General features: G+C 36.3%; 1 protein-coding gene across 6 annotated transcripts in view; it reads right to left on the bottom strand.

Annotated features, from left to right (window-relative positions):
• BLOC1S5 (biogenesis of lysosomal organelles complex 1 subunit 5) overlaps positions 1 to 14265 on the bottom strand; it is a 107007-nt gene that overhangs the window by 59460 nt on the left and 33282 nt on the right. Inside the window, exon 5 of one of the 6 annotated variants that reach the window (XM_030881468.2) lies at positions 2945 to 9604. The exons of the other annotated variants lie outside the window; for them this stretch is intronic. Within the exon in view, the coding sequence (XP_030737328.1) occupies positions 9410 to 9604 (195 nt within the window). The 3' untranslated portion in view covers positions 2945 to 9409. Of the gene's footprint in view, positions 1 to 2944; positions 9605 to 14265 lie in introns of those variants that run through there. 6 annotated transcript variants of the gene reach the window in all.

The raw sequence follows: 14265 nt of genomic DNA, 5'->3' as shown, positions 1-14265 counted from the left end.
TTCCAAATCCATTTAAAAACATTATGGGGAATGCACTGTTTCTTGACTTGATTTTGGCTACACAAGATGTAACCTAATGAATTGTGTACTATTCTACACTTCAGGATAAAGTCCAAAGCCTCACCAGGGGTTTTTGCTGTACTTTTACTGCTAATAGTACCTTCACATCAATAATATAATTTATAAATCTGTATGTATGAAACATGAAGAAAGTTAGGAAAAAAATAACAATTCTCAAAAGTACTCCTAACCCTCCAGGGATACTATATATATGCTTTCTTAAATTTTGACATTTTTGCTCAGGATATAACTCACTTTCATTATTTCTTACACATTTTTGTTCACAGATGGTATGCACCCATCTACACAAAACTGCTTAGTGGGGAAAAAAAAAATCTGTTATCACAGTGACACCTGCTGGTTTTTAGCTACAAATTTTAGATCCCGAGTAAAAAACAAATTCTTTAGCGTCAACATTTTTCTTAGTAAAATTAAATAGTTTCCATCTTAATAAATTATTTGACGTATAATTAATTTTAAAATAAATTTATTCAATATACAATGGACCCCATAAGGTTTGTGTGTGTGATCACAACCTCACTGTAATTTTATGAACTATTTTTCTAAAAAAGATACATCTCCAAAGCTGCTTAAGCATTTCAGAGTACATGAAATTAAAAAAAAAAAAATTTAACTTATGGCTTTCTATTCAGATTCTCTACAAATTCTGTTTTAAGGGACTCACTATAGAAGCCTTAAAAATATTTACAAAATTGCTTCTCTGAAGAATTGTAATTTAAAAAATATGGACAATTTCATAAAAGTCAAGAATTTGATCTAGAATTCTTTTCTTGTGATGAGAACTTTAAGATCCGCTCTTAGTACTTTTCAAATATACAATATTGTTAACTACAGTCACCATGCTGCACATTACATCCCCAGAACTTATAACTGAAATCTTGTATCCTTTGACGCCCCCCAACCCATTTTACCCACACCCACCCCTGCCGCTGGCAATCACCAATCTGTTGTTTCTATGAGGTTTTTGTTTGTTTTAGGTTCTAAATAGAAGTGACATCATTTAGTATTTCTCTTTCTCTGACAGATTTCACTTAGCATAATGCCTTCAAGGTCCATCCATGTTGTTGCAAATGGCAGGGTTTCCTTCCTTCTCGTGGCTGAGTAATATTCCGTTGTATGTGTATATATACACATATCACATCTTCTTTATCCATTCATCCACTGATGGACACTTAGGTTGTTACCATGTCTTGGCTATTGTAAATAATGCTGCAATGAACATGGGGGTACAGATGATCTCTTCCAGATAGTGATTGTTTCTTTTGGATATATACTCAGAAGTGAAACTGCTCGATCATATACCAGTTATAGTTTTAATTTTTTTGAGGAACCTCCACGATGTTTTCCATAGAGGCTACACCAATACAATCCCACCAACAGTGTATGAGGGTTCCTTTTTCTCTACATCCTCACCAGTACTTGCTATCTCTTTTCTTTTTGATGACAGTCATCCCAACAGGGGTGAGGTGATATCTCATCATGGTTTTGATTTGCATTTCCCTGATGATTAGTGATGTTGAGCATGTTTCATGTACCTGTCGGCCATTTGTTTATCTCCCTTGGAAAAGTGTCTATTCAGTTATACAAGTTCTTTATATTTTTTGGATATTAACCCCTTATTACATATATAATTTGCAAATATTTTCTTCCACTCTGTAGGTTACCTTTCCATTTTGTTGATGTTTCCTTTGCTGTGCAGAAGCTTTTTATTTGCTATAGTCCCACTTGTTTATTTTTGCTTTTGTTGCCTTTGCTTTTGGTTTCATAACCAAAAAATCACTGCTAAGACGAATGTCAAGGAGCTCACCCCCTGTTTTCTTCTACTAGTTTTATGGTGTAAGATGGAGGTGTCGTTTCAACCTTTCCATGTGGCTGTCCACTTTTCCCAGCACCATTTATTATAGAAACTGTCCTTTCCCCACTGTATATTCTTGGCTCCTCTGTCATAAATTAACTGACCATATACATGAGTTTATTTCTGGGCTCTGTTCCATTGGTCTATGTGTTTTTATGCCAATACCATACTGTTTTGATTACTGTAGCTTAGTAATATAGTTTGAAATCAGGAAGCACCTCCAGCTTTGTTCTTCTTTCTCAAGATTGCTTTGGCTATTTGGGCTCTTTTGTGGTTCCAAACTTCAGTATTGTTTATTTCTGTGAAAAATGCCATTGAAATTTTGATAGGGATTTCACTAAATCTGTAGATTGCTTTGGGTAGTATGAACATGTTAACAATATTAATCCTTCCAATCCATGAGCATGAAATATCTTCCATTTATTTCTTTAATATCTTTCATCAATATATTGTAGTTTTTGGTGTACAAATCTTTCACCTCTATTTCTAGGTATTTTACTCTTTTTGATGCAATTGTAAACGACATTGTTTTCTTAATTTCTCTTTTCAATCGTTCATTGTTAGTGAATAGAAACACAGCAGGTCCTTGTATATTGATTTTGAAACCTGCAAGTTTACTGAATTTATTAGTTGTAAGTTTCTTCGATGGAGTCTATGATAAACAATATCATAGAAGTAAAACTCTATTTGCAGATGACACTGACTTCTCTTATAGTCAAAAGTTTCACTTATAAATAATACCTCTACGGAGACTGGAAGTGTTCAGATTGAAAGCCTATGTGTGACAGAAACAAAAAAGAGAATTCACAATGCATATTGGAGGCATTTGTGATTCCTCCAGATTTTCATGAAACCTTGGGTTTAATACCACAAATCTACTTCTATCTATATACTCATAATAGGGACCCGGGATGTTTTCACAAACTATATACAACAATGCCCTAAAAAGAAAAAAAAAAAAAGAAATCCAAAATGAAATATACAGATAAGAGTTATACAGGTTCAAAATGAGACTGCTATACTCTTATTTGCTTTTATTAGCTCATGAATAGTAAAAAGAATCCAATAGAAATAATGGAAACAATCAAATTAGTTCACAGATAATAAGAAAACACAAAATAGAAAATATTGAACATTAGGCACAATGATTGAAAGAAAAGGTATCATCCTTTATACTAGAATATGGACAAGGTCTTTTGGGAGGGAAATTTGAATATAATAAAATCAACATATACCTAACATACCTTTTTGAACAGAGAAATCTCCAATAGCTACTGAACACCAAAAATGCTAGAAAAAAAGTTTAACTGTATTTATTTTTACTTTATTATTTTTTTCTTATTGGAGTATAATTGCTTTACAATGTTGTGTTAGTTAACTGTATTTTTTATTCATGGCTAAGTTCATCGCAAATTAATGAAAACAACTGAAGGCAGATCGGGAAAAAGTGAAATTCTACAGGATAATTTGACTCTGGAACTGATAACTGTCCTAGGTCCCCATCCCTGTGGCCTAGAAGAACCCCAGTTTTAAGGACCTGTGCCTGCATGGGGGCAGGAATCACCGTCTGGGACTGTGTTAGTCTGCTTGGGCCACTGTAACAAAACACCACAGATGGGGTAGCTTACACAAAAGAAATTTATCTTCTCACAGTTCAGGAGGTAAGAAGTCCAAGATCAAGGTGCTGGAAAATTCCATCCTGTTGAGGCCTCTCTTCCTGGTTTGCCGATGGCCACCTTTTCTGCTGCGACCATATGATCTTTTCTCTGTGTGCACGTGGAGAAAGGGTGCTCTACTGTCTCTTCCTCTTCTTATAAGGACACCCGTGCTATCAGATCAGGGCCCCACCCTTCTGACCCCACTCAACCTTAATTACCTCCTCATAGGCCTTGTCTCCAAATACAGTCACATTGGTTAGGACTTTAACGTATGAATTTTGGGGGACACAATTCAGCTCACAACAGGGACTGAGCTGGACTGCAGTACAATTGGTGAATCCCCAAAGGGCACCACTCTCAGTGAGTGAACTAGGAAAACACCTAAAGTTTCTCTTCTTATTCCAAGTAGAGCTGTGAAGGATGAAAAAAATCTCTAGGAATGTCTTATCACAGCCTGACACTGGCATACATTTGAGGAAGAAATTCACACTGCCTGTAAGTGTCTGTGAGCACACACACACTGAGTGACAGGGTGGGAGTGGAGGAAAACTCAAGGTGAAAACTGACTTTGAAGTGGTCCAGGGTTAGAGGGCCATAAGAAACAAAATGGAGGTGCTAGGAAAAAAACCCAAAAACCAAAACACACAAAACATACCAAAAATTCCCGAAAAGAAAGTTCAGAGGAATGTAAACTCACAATGAAAATTCACTGATCACATCAGAAAACAAGTCACCATAAACTTGTTTCAGACAAAACAACAAACAACAAACTATAGATTCAGATTCACAAAAAAGGAGAAAAATACAGAAATCATCATATGCAGAATGCAAAATAAGTACATTTAATATGTTCAAAGAAAAGAAAAAGAGGGAATAATGGAACTACCCCAAATGATGAAGGAAGTTTGAAGAAGAACCAAACAACACTTTTGGAAATGAAAAAAATATACCCATAATTAAAAACTTGATAGGTTAAAGACAGTGAGAAGACACATTTAAACAAATCATCCAGAATTCAACACATAGAGACAATGAGATAGAAAATACGAAATGGAGATAAAGCAATATGGAGAACAGAGTGAGATGGGAACACTTAAGTCTAACTTGATCTCCTAAAGGAGAGAATCCAAAGAATGTAAAGGTACAATATTCAAAGAGGTAAAAGTTGAGAATTTCTCATAATTCATGAAAGGCACTAATTCTCAGATTCAAGAAGCTCAGTGAATCTGAATAGATCAATGAAAAGAAATCCACAGTAGACATGCTGTAGTATAATGACATTTGATTGTAGAATGCGAAAGATAAAGAACTTAAACATAACCTGAAGGAGACGACAGATTATCTACAAAGAAATACTGATCAGACCGACAAGTGTCATTTCAGTAGCAACACTGGAAGCAAGATGACAGTGGAACAATATCTTTAAATACTGAGAGAAAATAACTGTCTATCTAGAATTGTATACCCAGATAACTTTCAAGGATAATAAGCAAATACTGACTGTAAAAAATAACTGTTTTTGGAGTTAAACTGAGATAAAACTAAAATTCTAGACACTTATTAGTTAAGGGGAAGCAATCACTTTGTTCAGAAGTCTAATATTCAAATAAGAGTAAAGACATAAACTTTAGATTCTGTTAACTATGCAAACTAAATTTCATGGTAAGCACTAAAAAGATAAAAATTGAGTTTTACCTTTCAAACTAGTAGAGGAAAATTGTAAAACAAAACAAAACAAAACCAAAACTCAGTGTGGAAAAAGAAAAGAAAAAAAACCCAAAGGCAGTGAGGAAACAAAATGGTGGGACAAAAAGCACAGTAAGATGGTACAGCAAATCCCCTACATGTGAACAAGTTCCATTCTGAGAGCGCATTTTTAAGTCCAATTTGTTTGTAAGTCTGACAAAGTTAGCCTAGGTACCCAATTAACACAATCAGCTACACAGTACTGTACTGTAATAGGTTTACAATACTTTTCACACAAATAATACATAAAAAACAAACACAAAAAATAAAGAAAACATTTTTAATCTCACAGTACAGTACCTTGAAAAGTACAGTAGTACAGTACAACAGCTGGGATACCGGGGCTGGCATCGAGTGAACAGGCAAGAAGAGTTACTGACTGGAGGAGGGAGAGGAGGTGGGAGATGGTAGAGCTGAAGGATCGTCAGCAATAGGAGATGGAGGGCAAGCTGCAATTTCACTCATGCCTGACACTGATGGCACAGGTTCTGGTTCCTTGCTGGATTCAATTCTACCTACCCTCCTGTAAAAACGATCCAGTGATGTCCGGGTAGGAGCTCTTTTTTTTTTTGCTGTCACAGATGACACGGTAGCACTGGATCGCATTCTGAATGGCTGCTGCAACCCTCGTGTACCGTTCTACATTCGGGTCCTGTGCTCAAAAACTAACAGTGCCTCCTCTAAATAAAGACAATCCCCTTGCTATTTCCTGTGTTGTGAATCTCTTCTGTTCTTCTTCTTCCTCTTGTCTCTCTTCGTCCTTTCTCTGGGCCTCCAATTCTGTCAGGTCTTTATTAGTAAGCTCCTCGTGTTACACAGCAAGGTGTTCAATGTATGAAAGACACGTGAACTAGCTTACGTGATTGGACAGGAGAATGAATGCACGTTCGCATCTTTGAAAATTCGCAACTTGAAGGTTCATATGTAGTGGACTTACTGTATAAATAAATCCTAATATATTAGTAATTTCAACAAATGTAAAATGGATTAAAGTCTCCAGTTAAAAGATAATTAGATAGAAAGAAAAAAAATCTAGTTACAGTTTTTAAGGGGCACATGAAAACATGATATAAAGGTCCAACAGAAGAATAAAGAAATTTATACCCTACAAATTATTAACCAGCTGGTGTGGCCTGTATAAATCTCTCTTTTAGAAACAGATTTTAAAGCAATATAAACTGATACAAAAACATTACTAGAAATAGAGGCTGTGACTACAAATATAAGATTCAATTCTAAACTTGGAAGATAATTCTAAACTTGTATGTACCTAATAACAAAGCTTCAAAATATATGAAATAAAAACTGAAAGAATTACAGGGAGAAATCAGAAAATCCACTAGAGTAGGAAATTTTAACACATATCAGAATCTGGAAGATCAAGTAGAAGAAAAAAAGAACAGTAAAACAGACAATTTAACCAACACAATTAACAAGTTTGGTCTAATGAATACCCAACAGTTGGAAAATATGCATACTTTTAAGCACTAACACAACATTTACAAAAACTTAGCATATTTTAGGTAAGATGGCAAATCTCAACAAATTTTAACATCTCAAGTCTTATATGAATCTATACTTGGACCACAATCCAATAAAAGCAGAAATCAATAATAAGAGCAGAACTTAAAAATCTACATGTTAGGGCTTCCCTGGTGGCGCAGTGATTGGGAGTCTGCCTGCCAATGCAGGGGACACGGGTTCGTGCCCCGGTCCGGGAGGGTCCCGCGTGCCGCAGAGCGGCTGGGCCCGTGGGCCGTGGCCGCTGGGCCTGCGCGTCCGGAGCCTGCGCTCCGCGACGGGAGAGGCCGCAGCGGTGAGACGCCCGCGTACCGCAAATAAAAAAAAAAAAGGCAAAAAACTACATGTTAGGAAATGGAAAAAAAAATCCACATATATAAGTCAAAAAAGAAATCATGATGAAAAATAAAAAATACTTAGAATTTAAAAACAAATATTTCTATAGCACTTTAAGTTGACAAACATGATTTCGTTTGATCATTAGAAACTAATCCAGTGAGGCACACAGAATCCATACTCTCTCTGCTTGACAGCACAGCAGCAGAAACGCTGTATGTTATGTAACGACTAAAGCTACTTTCTATATATAAATAAAACACATATCAAAAGTGATTTAAAAACTGGGAAATATAAGTGAAAGTGTTCACTACTAAAAATAGTAAAGGGAAAGAAAAGCAACCCTCTCTTTTAGAAGCTATACTGAACAGCTAAGAAAGTCACAAAGAAAGAATTTAGTATCAATGTTTAAAGCTCGAAAAGTCCATTAAATCATTTTGGTTTAAGAAGTCTCTTAGATCCTCCTATAGTATATACAAACTCATATGGTAAAGTATTTATTATTCATATGAGATGAACAAACACTGTCAGAAATCTCTGCACAAGTTGAGGAACCATTCCTAATCACACAAAGTCCTGATCTCCTGGTTCCAGCATCTGTTCAATGGTGCATTGGCAATTAATGGCTCTCCCCAAACTGCCTATGGTACAAAAGGAATTTTCATTTAAGGTTCCCCTCCCTTTTCATGTGTGGGATATTTTGGGAAGTATGTTTTCTTTTTCCATCCACTGAAAGAGAATTAAGAAAATTCCAACATGCCTGAATGTCAGCAAGTGCTCTTTTTCGTCCAGGTACCGGAGGATGATGGATGAACCTGTCAAGCCTACAGTAGCGGACAGAGGGAGTTGGCAGAAGTTCAGTGTTACTGAAAGAAATCTCAAATACTTATTTCATCTCCTCTATTAACTTTAATCACATTTTCAACATGCAGCCAAGAATGAAGCTTTGACAGCAAGCCATAAATTTACACAAGCAAGCATTGTCACTTTTCTGCAGTAGCAACACTGAGATAACACAAGAGTTGAGTATTTTCTTTCTTGTGCCTTTCTTTACTGAAGAGCAATGAAAAAAAAAAAAGACCTGAAAGATTTATCCATACCTCAAATTCATTTGCCATAAATCTCTTGAAATTATTGCATTTAATTCTGCTCGGTTTATGGCAAATAAAAAATCAACTTAGTTCCTCATTAGATTGGTAAATGCAGAGTTTTAAAGATCACAGTGATGACAGAACTGGTACATGTTTCATCTTAATACACCTGCTGATGAGAACAGACATTAAACACTAAAAAGGATTTACATTTAACATGGATCATTTGCCATGTGGGCAAATACTTCTGGTGTACTCAGAGCCAGAATCTTTATATGGTTCCAGAGGGACGCCTTGGCAGATTTTGCTGATTACTCATTAAACAGCTGAAACATGTATAGACATTATTTATCTTACAAAGCTTACCCACAGCAAAACACACGTAAAAATGAGGTAAATCTATGGGCAAGATTATGGTTCTTGGAAAGGTTAAAAGTCAACTCTATTTTTGGTAAGCTTTTCCTTGTGAGCACATTTTAAAAGCTGAAAATATGAAGTGCTGGAAGGCCACAAACTTAACAAGCATGTCTTGTCATCCAGTGAAACACGGCACTACGCTGCCATGCAAAATCTGCAACTTCTCCTAACAGGCCAATTCAGAGACCAACGTGGCTCTCTTTGAAGAGCAGAGACAAAGTTTTGACTCTCTTCAATGTGGTCTCTGCTCCCAGGACAGTTGTTTCTCAGTACATTACTCATGGAATAACACTGTACACACTCTTCCAAGAGCCAGGGAGGCTCTGACAGGCAGCCACCATATCGGCCTTCTGAGCCACAATAATAAAGTAACATTAACCCTGCATAAGAATGAATTAAATTACTTTTCTAAGAAGTCTGTATTTACAGTTCTCCGAGATAATCAATGGAAACTAAGACCAATCCTCATTAACAAAGAGCGTGTTTATACCATTTTCCTCCTACTTCTCCCCATTTAGAGATACAGGCAGATACAGGAAATTGAAACTGGGAAGATGTGGCATTCTTCTTCTAGGAAACAGCTAAGACTCCGGTAGCAGTTTCTTTTTTCTGCAAAAGAGTGACACTGAATACACTGCTCAACTTGAGGCAGAGGCTGAGCGGTTTCTGAGGGGAGGCAGTATTTTCTCATCAGTCTGTCACTGTTATGGCTCAAGTTCTCCAAAGGCTGGGTATTTTGCCAGGCCCCTCTCCATCTCGGCGTATTGTTCTTTCAGCCTCTCCATGGCTGTTCTGTGCTCTTCGTCCACTTCAGCCTGTTTGCTGTGTTGTTCTTTCATGAAATCCTCCCACTGCATTATATGCTGTTTCTCACTAGCTATTAAATGGTCATTACGCATCTGAGAAAAGAAAATTTGAAAGTCATGGGACGTTTTGCAGACAATTAGTTTTCTATGCAGAGAGACAAATATTTTGATATTTGCTCACTACAGTGTAACAATCGGCTTATAAGTCACAGTGACAAAACTGCTTTATAGTTTTAATGTCCAACAAGAACATGACATATTAGAAACATCTAAGGCTTCTCTTACTATGCCCGAACATGGGCATGCACATTTCTGAAATTTCAAAAATGTCTAGTATTTTAAATGACAGAATCAAACGTAATCCAGGTAAATTTTCATACCTCTATTTCTCCACAAATTCCATTTAATCGCATATAATTTAAAAATTAAGTTTAAAGAATACATGCCAAAAGAATTGTTATTTTAAGAAATTAAAATGCATGTCTCACACAAAATATTTTTGGCCACATTAAAAGAATCACAGATTATTAATCACTGGAAGACAACTCAAGAACTCTCTCTTGGTTCAGTTCCAAAACTTAAAGCAAATAAACGGCAAAAGCATCTGTGTCAAATATCTAAGTTCATCTTGAGATGTCCCTTAGTATTTCTATATGAGGACAAATTTTTTCTTTTGAGTAACACAACAATAAAGATGAAACAATATATAAATTAAAAGGCATAAATTTAATATAATTTATTATCTTTGAATAGGTATTGGGTTGGCCAAAAAGTTCGTTCGGATTTTCCCGTAACATCTTACAGAAAAACCTGAACGAAACTTTTGGTCAACTCACAAAGAGCTAAATAACAAAAAGACAGTATAAAAAAAACTTTCTATCTCTGCCTCAGTATTCTACGTATGTGTCTAGAAGTTTTGCCACAGACTAAGTCCTGTTTAAAAAACAAGCACTGTGACAGGTGCAAACCATCAAAACCTACAAAGCACCAAAAGGCTTACTAATCCCAGAGCTCTAATGAAAGCAGGAGGACACCTGGTTACTCAGAATACTGGTAACTCAGATGCTGAGAGAGCTATCAGGAAAAAGATGGAAGCCGTGTTTTCCCGCCACCCATAATGCCGCCCATTATCTTCTCTCTCAGCTGGGCCATGATGAGAAGAAGCAAGGTGGAGAAGCCATGGTGCTCTAAGTATCTATGAAAGGTGTATTTCTGCTAGTTGTTTTGTATATCTTATCTACTTCTGAGGTTACAGGATTCTCATTTTACAGATGAAGAATTAAGGCTTAAGAACACTAAGTTTACTTCTCCATGGTCACTGAGCTACTACATTGTAGACTCAAACTTAGGACTTGCTGACACCCAAACCTATGGCTTTTCTATCACGAAGTGCAAATCAGATCTTTCCAAGGAAGTTTTACATAGATGGCTAAAGGTCTTCTGCAAGACAAAAAAAAAAAAAAAACAACTACTGCAAGTTTTTTCTGCCAATCTGATCTAAAGTTCCTCAGCACCAAGGCGAGAGGTTAGAAGTGAATCTGAAGTTTCAGTTATAGTGAAACATTCCCCTAAAATATGTCCCGCAGACCCATGTGATCTGAGCAGGCAGTACAGTGGTGGGGAGAGAGGGTTAGGATGGGGTTTGCTGATCCAGTAAGTTTGGGAAACAGGTTAAACAAAATTCAAAACATTTCTTCTTAACCTTTCGGCCTCATGGACGGTAATTCTTCAAAAGATGAATAAAACATGAAGAGTTCATTAAATTCTTTTCATGGAACTTTTACAAAACTATTTATTTTAAGAGAAAAGTCATAGAGAAGAAAAATGCAAATAAATTTCATCAAAATGATGCCTTGCTTTGGCTGAAAATTAATTTCTAATAAGTACAGAGGATACTAACCCTGCATGCTCAGAAGTTGTTTAACAGATTAGTCTTCTCTTTTTAATTGAAGCACTGTCATTAGCTTGGCTGACCCTGTGATCTGTGCCATGAGGCAACAGCCCAGGTTCGACTTCCCACCAGGCAGCATGTTGCCATACAGCTCAACAGAGAAAAATGAAGATTTGGGAAGTGGATAAACCTGGCTTCAAATTCTGGTTCACCTGTTACCAGTTGCATGACTGGCCACGTTAAATTTTAATTTTAAAATGAGGAAAAGAATATTTACATTCATAAATAAATCTGTATCATGTCAAGTTCCTAGCTCAGTGTCTACAGTGCTTAATAGAAGGTAAGCATTATTATACAGATATGAGCAATGCATTAGAAGGCAGATCAAACCACTTTTTAATCCTCTTCAATTTAGGGTTTTAAATCTTTAATTTTAATAATCTGATTTTAGCAACAGATTTTTATAATTCAAACAATACAAGGCAACTTGAATAAAAGTAATAGTTCTCGCCTCCCAATCCCATACTCAACTCAATCTTCCCGTGATTCCACCATTTACCATTTGGCTGTAAGACAAGACTTTAATTAAGACATTGCCAAAGACCAGTTTCTCTATTTTGTAGCTTCAGAATACTATTACCAAAGACATATACATCCAAGTAGCTTTTTCATATGACACATATCACTGCTTGGCCTCCTAGTCCAGGTGAAAAGAAGGTGAAGACTGACAATTCCCTAACCGAGTTGAAAATCTAGTCTTGCTTTCATATCAAGGAGTTTTGCAGACTTGTGGTTGCCAAGGGGGAAGGGGGTTAGGGGAAGGAATGATTGGGAGTGTGTGTGTGTGTGTGTGTGTGTGTTGGATAAACACCAAGGTCCTGTGTAGCACAGGGAACTATATTCAATATGCTGTGAAACCACAGTGGAAAAGAATAGGAAAAAGAATATATGTATATGTATGTATATGTATAACTGAGTCACTTTGCTTAGGCAGAAATTAAACACAACATTGTAAATCAACTATACCTCAAGAAAATTTTTTAAAAGCGGTCTGGAAGCCACTCTACTTTATCTATCCTTTCTCAGTCTCCCACCTTTAATAACAATAACTGCTTTGAAATCTTGCATTCTCCACAATTAGTAAGGAAAAAAAGGGAGGGGTAGCTTGTATATTCCTGTACTGGCAACACTGTAATCTTTACCTATAAACAAAAGTCAGCTACCAGAAAATAGCATCTACCTGAAACTTAGTTGAAAACTTTATGGTAAGAACTTTAAGCGGTCAAAAAAAAAAAAAAAAAAACGCACACGCGTGCACGCGCACACACACACACACACACAGCAGCCCAAAATAACATAACACAAAGTCCATTTAAAAATACTGCAGTATTCATGAAAAACTCTTCTGATTCTGAATTTATTTGCCCTAACTTACACACAATTCTAACCAGGTTAGTTAACTGTTTTCCAAAGCTATACCATATTAAAAGTCAAATTAAAGAAAATGCTGATAAATGAGATAGAAAGAAATGATAGGCATCAGCCTTACAAAAAAGAAGACAGATACAGAAACTTAGAAACAGACAGTATCTGAGGGCATCTGAAATAGAGAAACACGTTTTTCTCTCTAATTCCCTGAGGACATCACCATTTTCACCACAGCATAAAATTTTACATTCTCAGTAATTCCTAATTCATAAAGAAAATTGACCTGTAACATTTAATAAACTTTTTATAAAAACCAGAAAAGTGTGGAATATATTTTTAAAGATTTCCATCCAAAATAGTTAAAGTGATAAAAGTACTATGCTTCAAGATGATAAAAATCTCAGCTTTGTGGTTGACCTGGCTATATGGAATGATTTGTGTTCTAAGACTTCTAGACACGTGAGGTTTCATTGTATGTAACAGCAGAAAAATCCCGAGTTAGCTATATCTCACATATCATCACCCAGAAGCAAGTTAAAAACTATTTAAGCCAACAGGAGTGAAGGTTACCTCAGAGCATATCTATTCAAAATGTCAGGAAATACAGTCTGGGCAGCGGTAACCTCACCAGAACAGAACAACAAGGAGCTGAACTGCTCCTTGATCTGAAGCAGCAAAGGCGCCACCTCCTCGAGAACCAAGCCCGTCCTAAGGGCAGCGCGCCTCCAGTTCACGCAGAGCAAGTTATAAACGCCAAAGATTTAGCCTAACATGCCAATGAGTCTGTTTACAACTAAAAAGAACTCTCAGAAATAAGGAACAGTCTTTTATAAACAGTGAGCTAACCGCAGACCGTCATCGCCTGTGCACAGTAATTCGGCTTTCACGTTCAATATAGGGGGCTCTACGTCAGATTTAGTCTGAAAGGATTCCTCTACAGTTGAAATGCGTTTGAAAAATAACGATCATATCTAACTATCGTTATGTGCAACAGATTCACACAAGACTAACAGAAGGAACACAACATAATAATGGAACTACTTACCATTTAAAGCTTAAAATTACCTGTAATAGGTAATTACGGTTAGCAGTTAAATTTCTAGCAGCTACCAAAAGAGTACATACTAAATTATACGTTTAAAACTTGATATTCATGGTGGTGGCAGTAATTAGGGTCTCTGGTGAGCAATTTGCAAAAATCTATCAAAATAGAAAGTATAAACACTTAAGGCTCAGTAATTCCTCATATTAGCATTTTCCCTTAATTTTTATTAAAGAAGTATCACAGATCTTAGAAACAAATTCAAATACAAGAATATAAAGGGACAGTTCCCCCCCCAACATACACATACAAATCCTGTCCCTTGTTTCCTTTTTCCTAGTATTATTACTAGTTTGATGGGTACACTTACGCTTTTTCCTTTGTTCATACAAA

This window comes from Globicephala melas, chromosome 11 (assembly GCF_963455315.2).
Source record: "Globicephala melas chromosome 11, mGloMel1.2, whole genome shotgun sequence".
Lineage (NCBI taxonomy): Eukaryota > Metazoa > Chordata > Mammalia > Artiodactyla > Delphinidae > Globicephala > Globicephala melas.
Note: the sequence above shows the minus strand (reverse complement) of the source record. Positions and strands in the feature narration are given on the sequence as shown.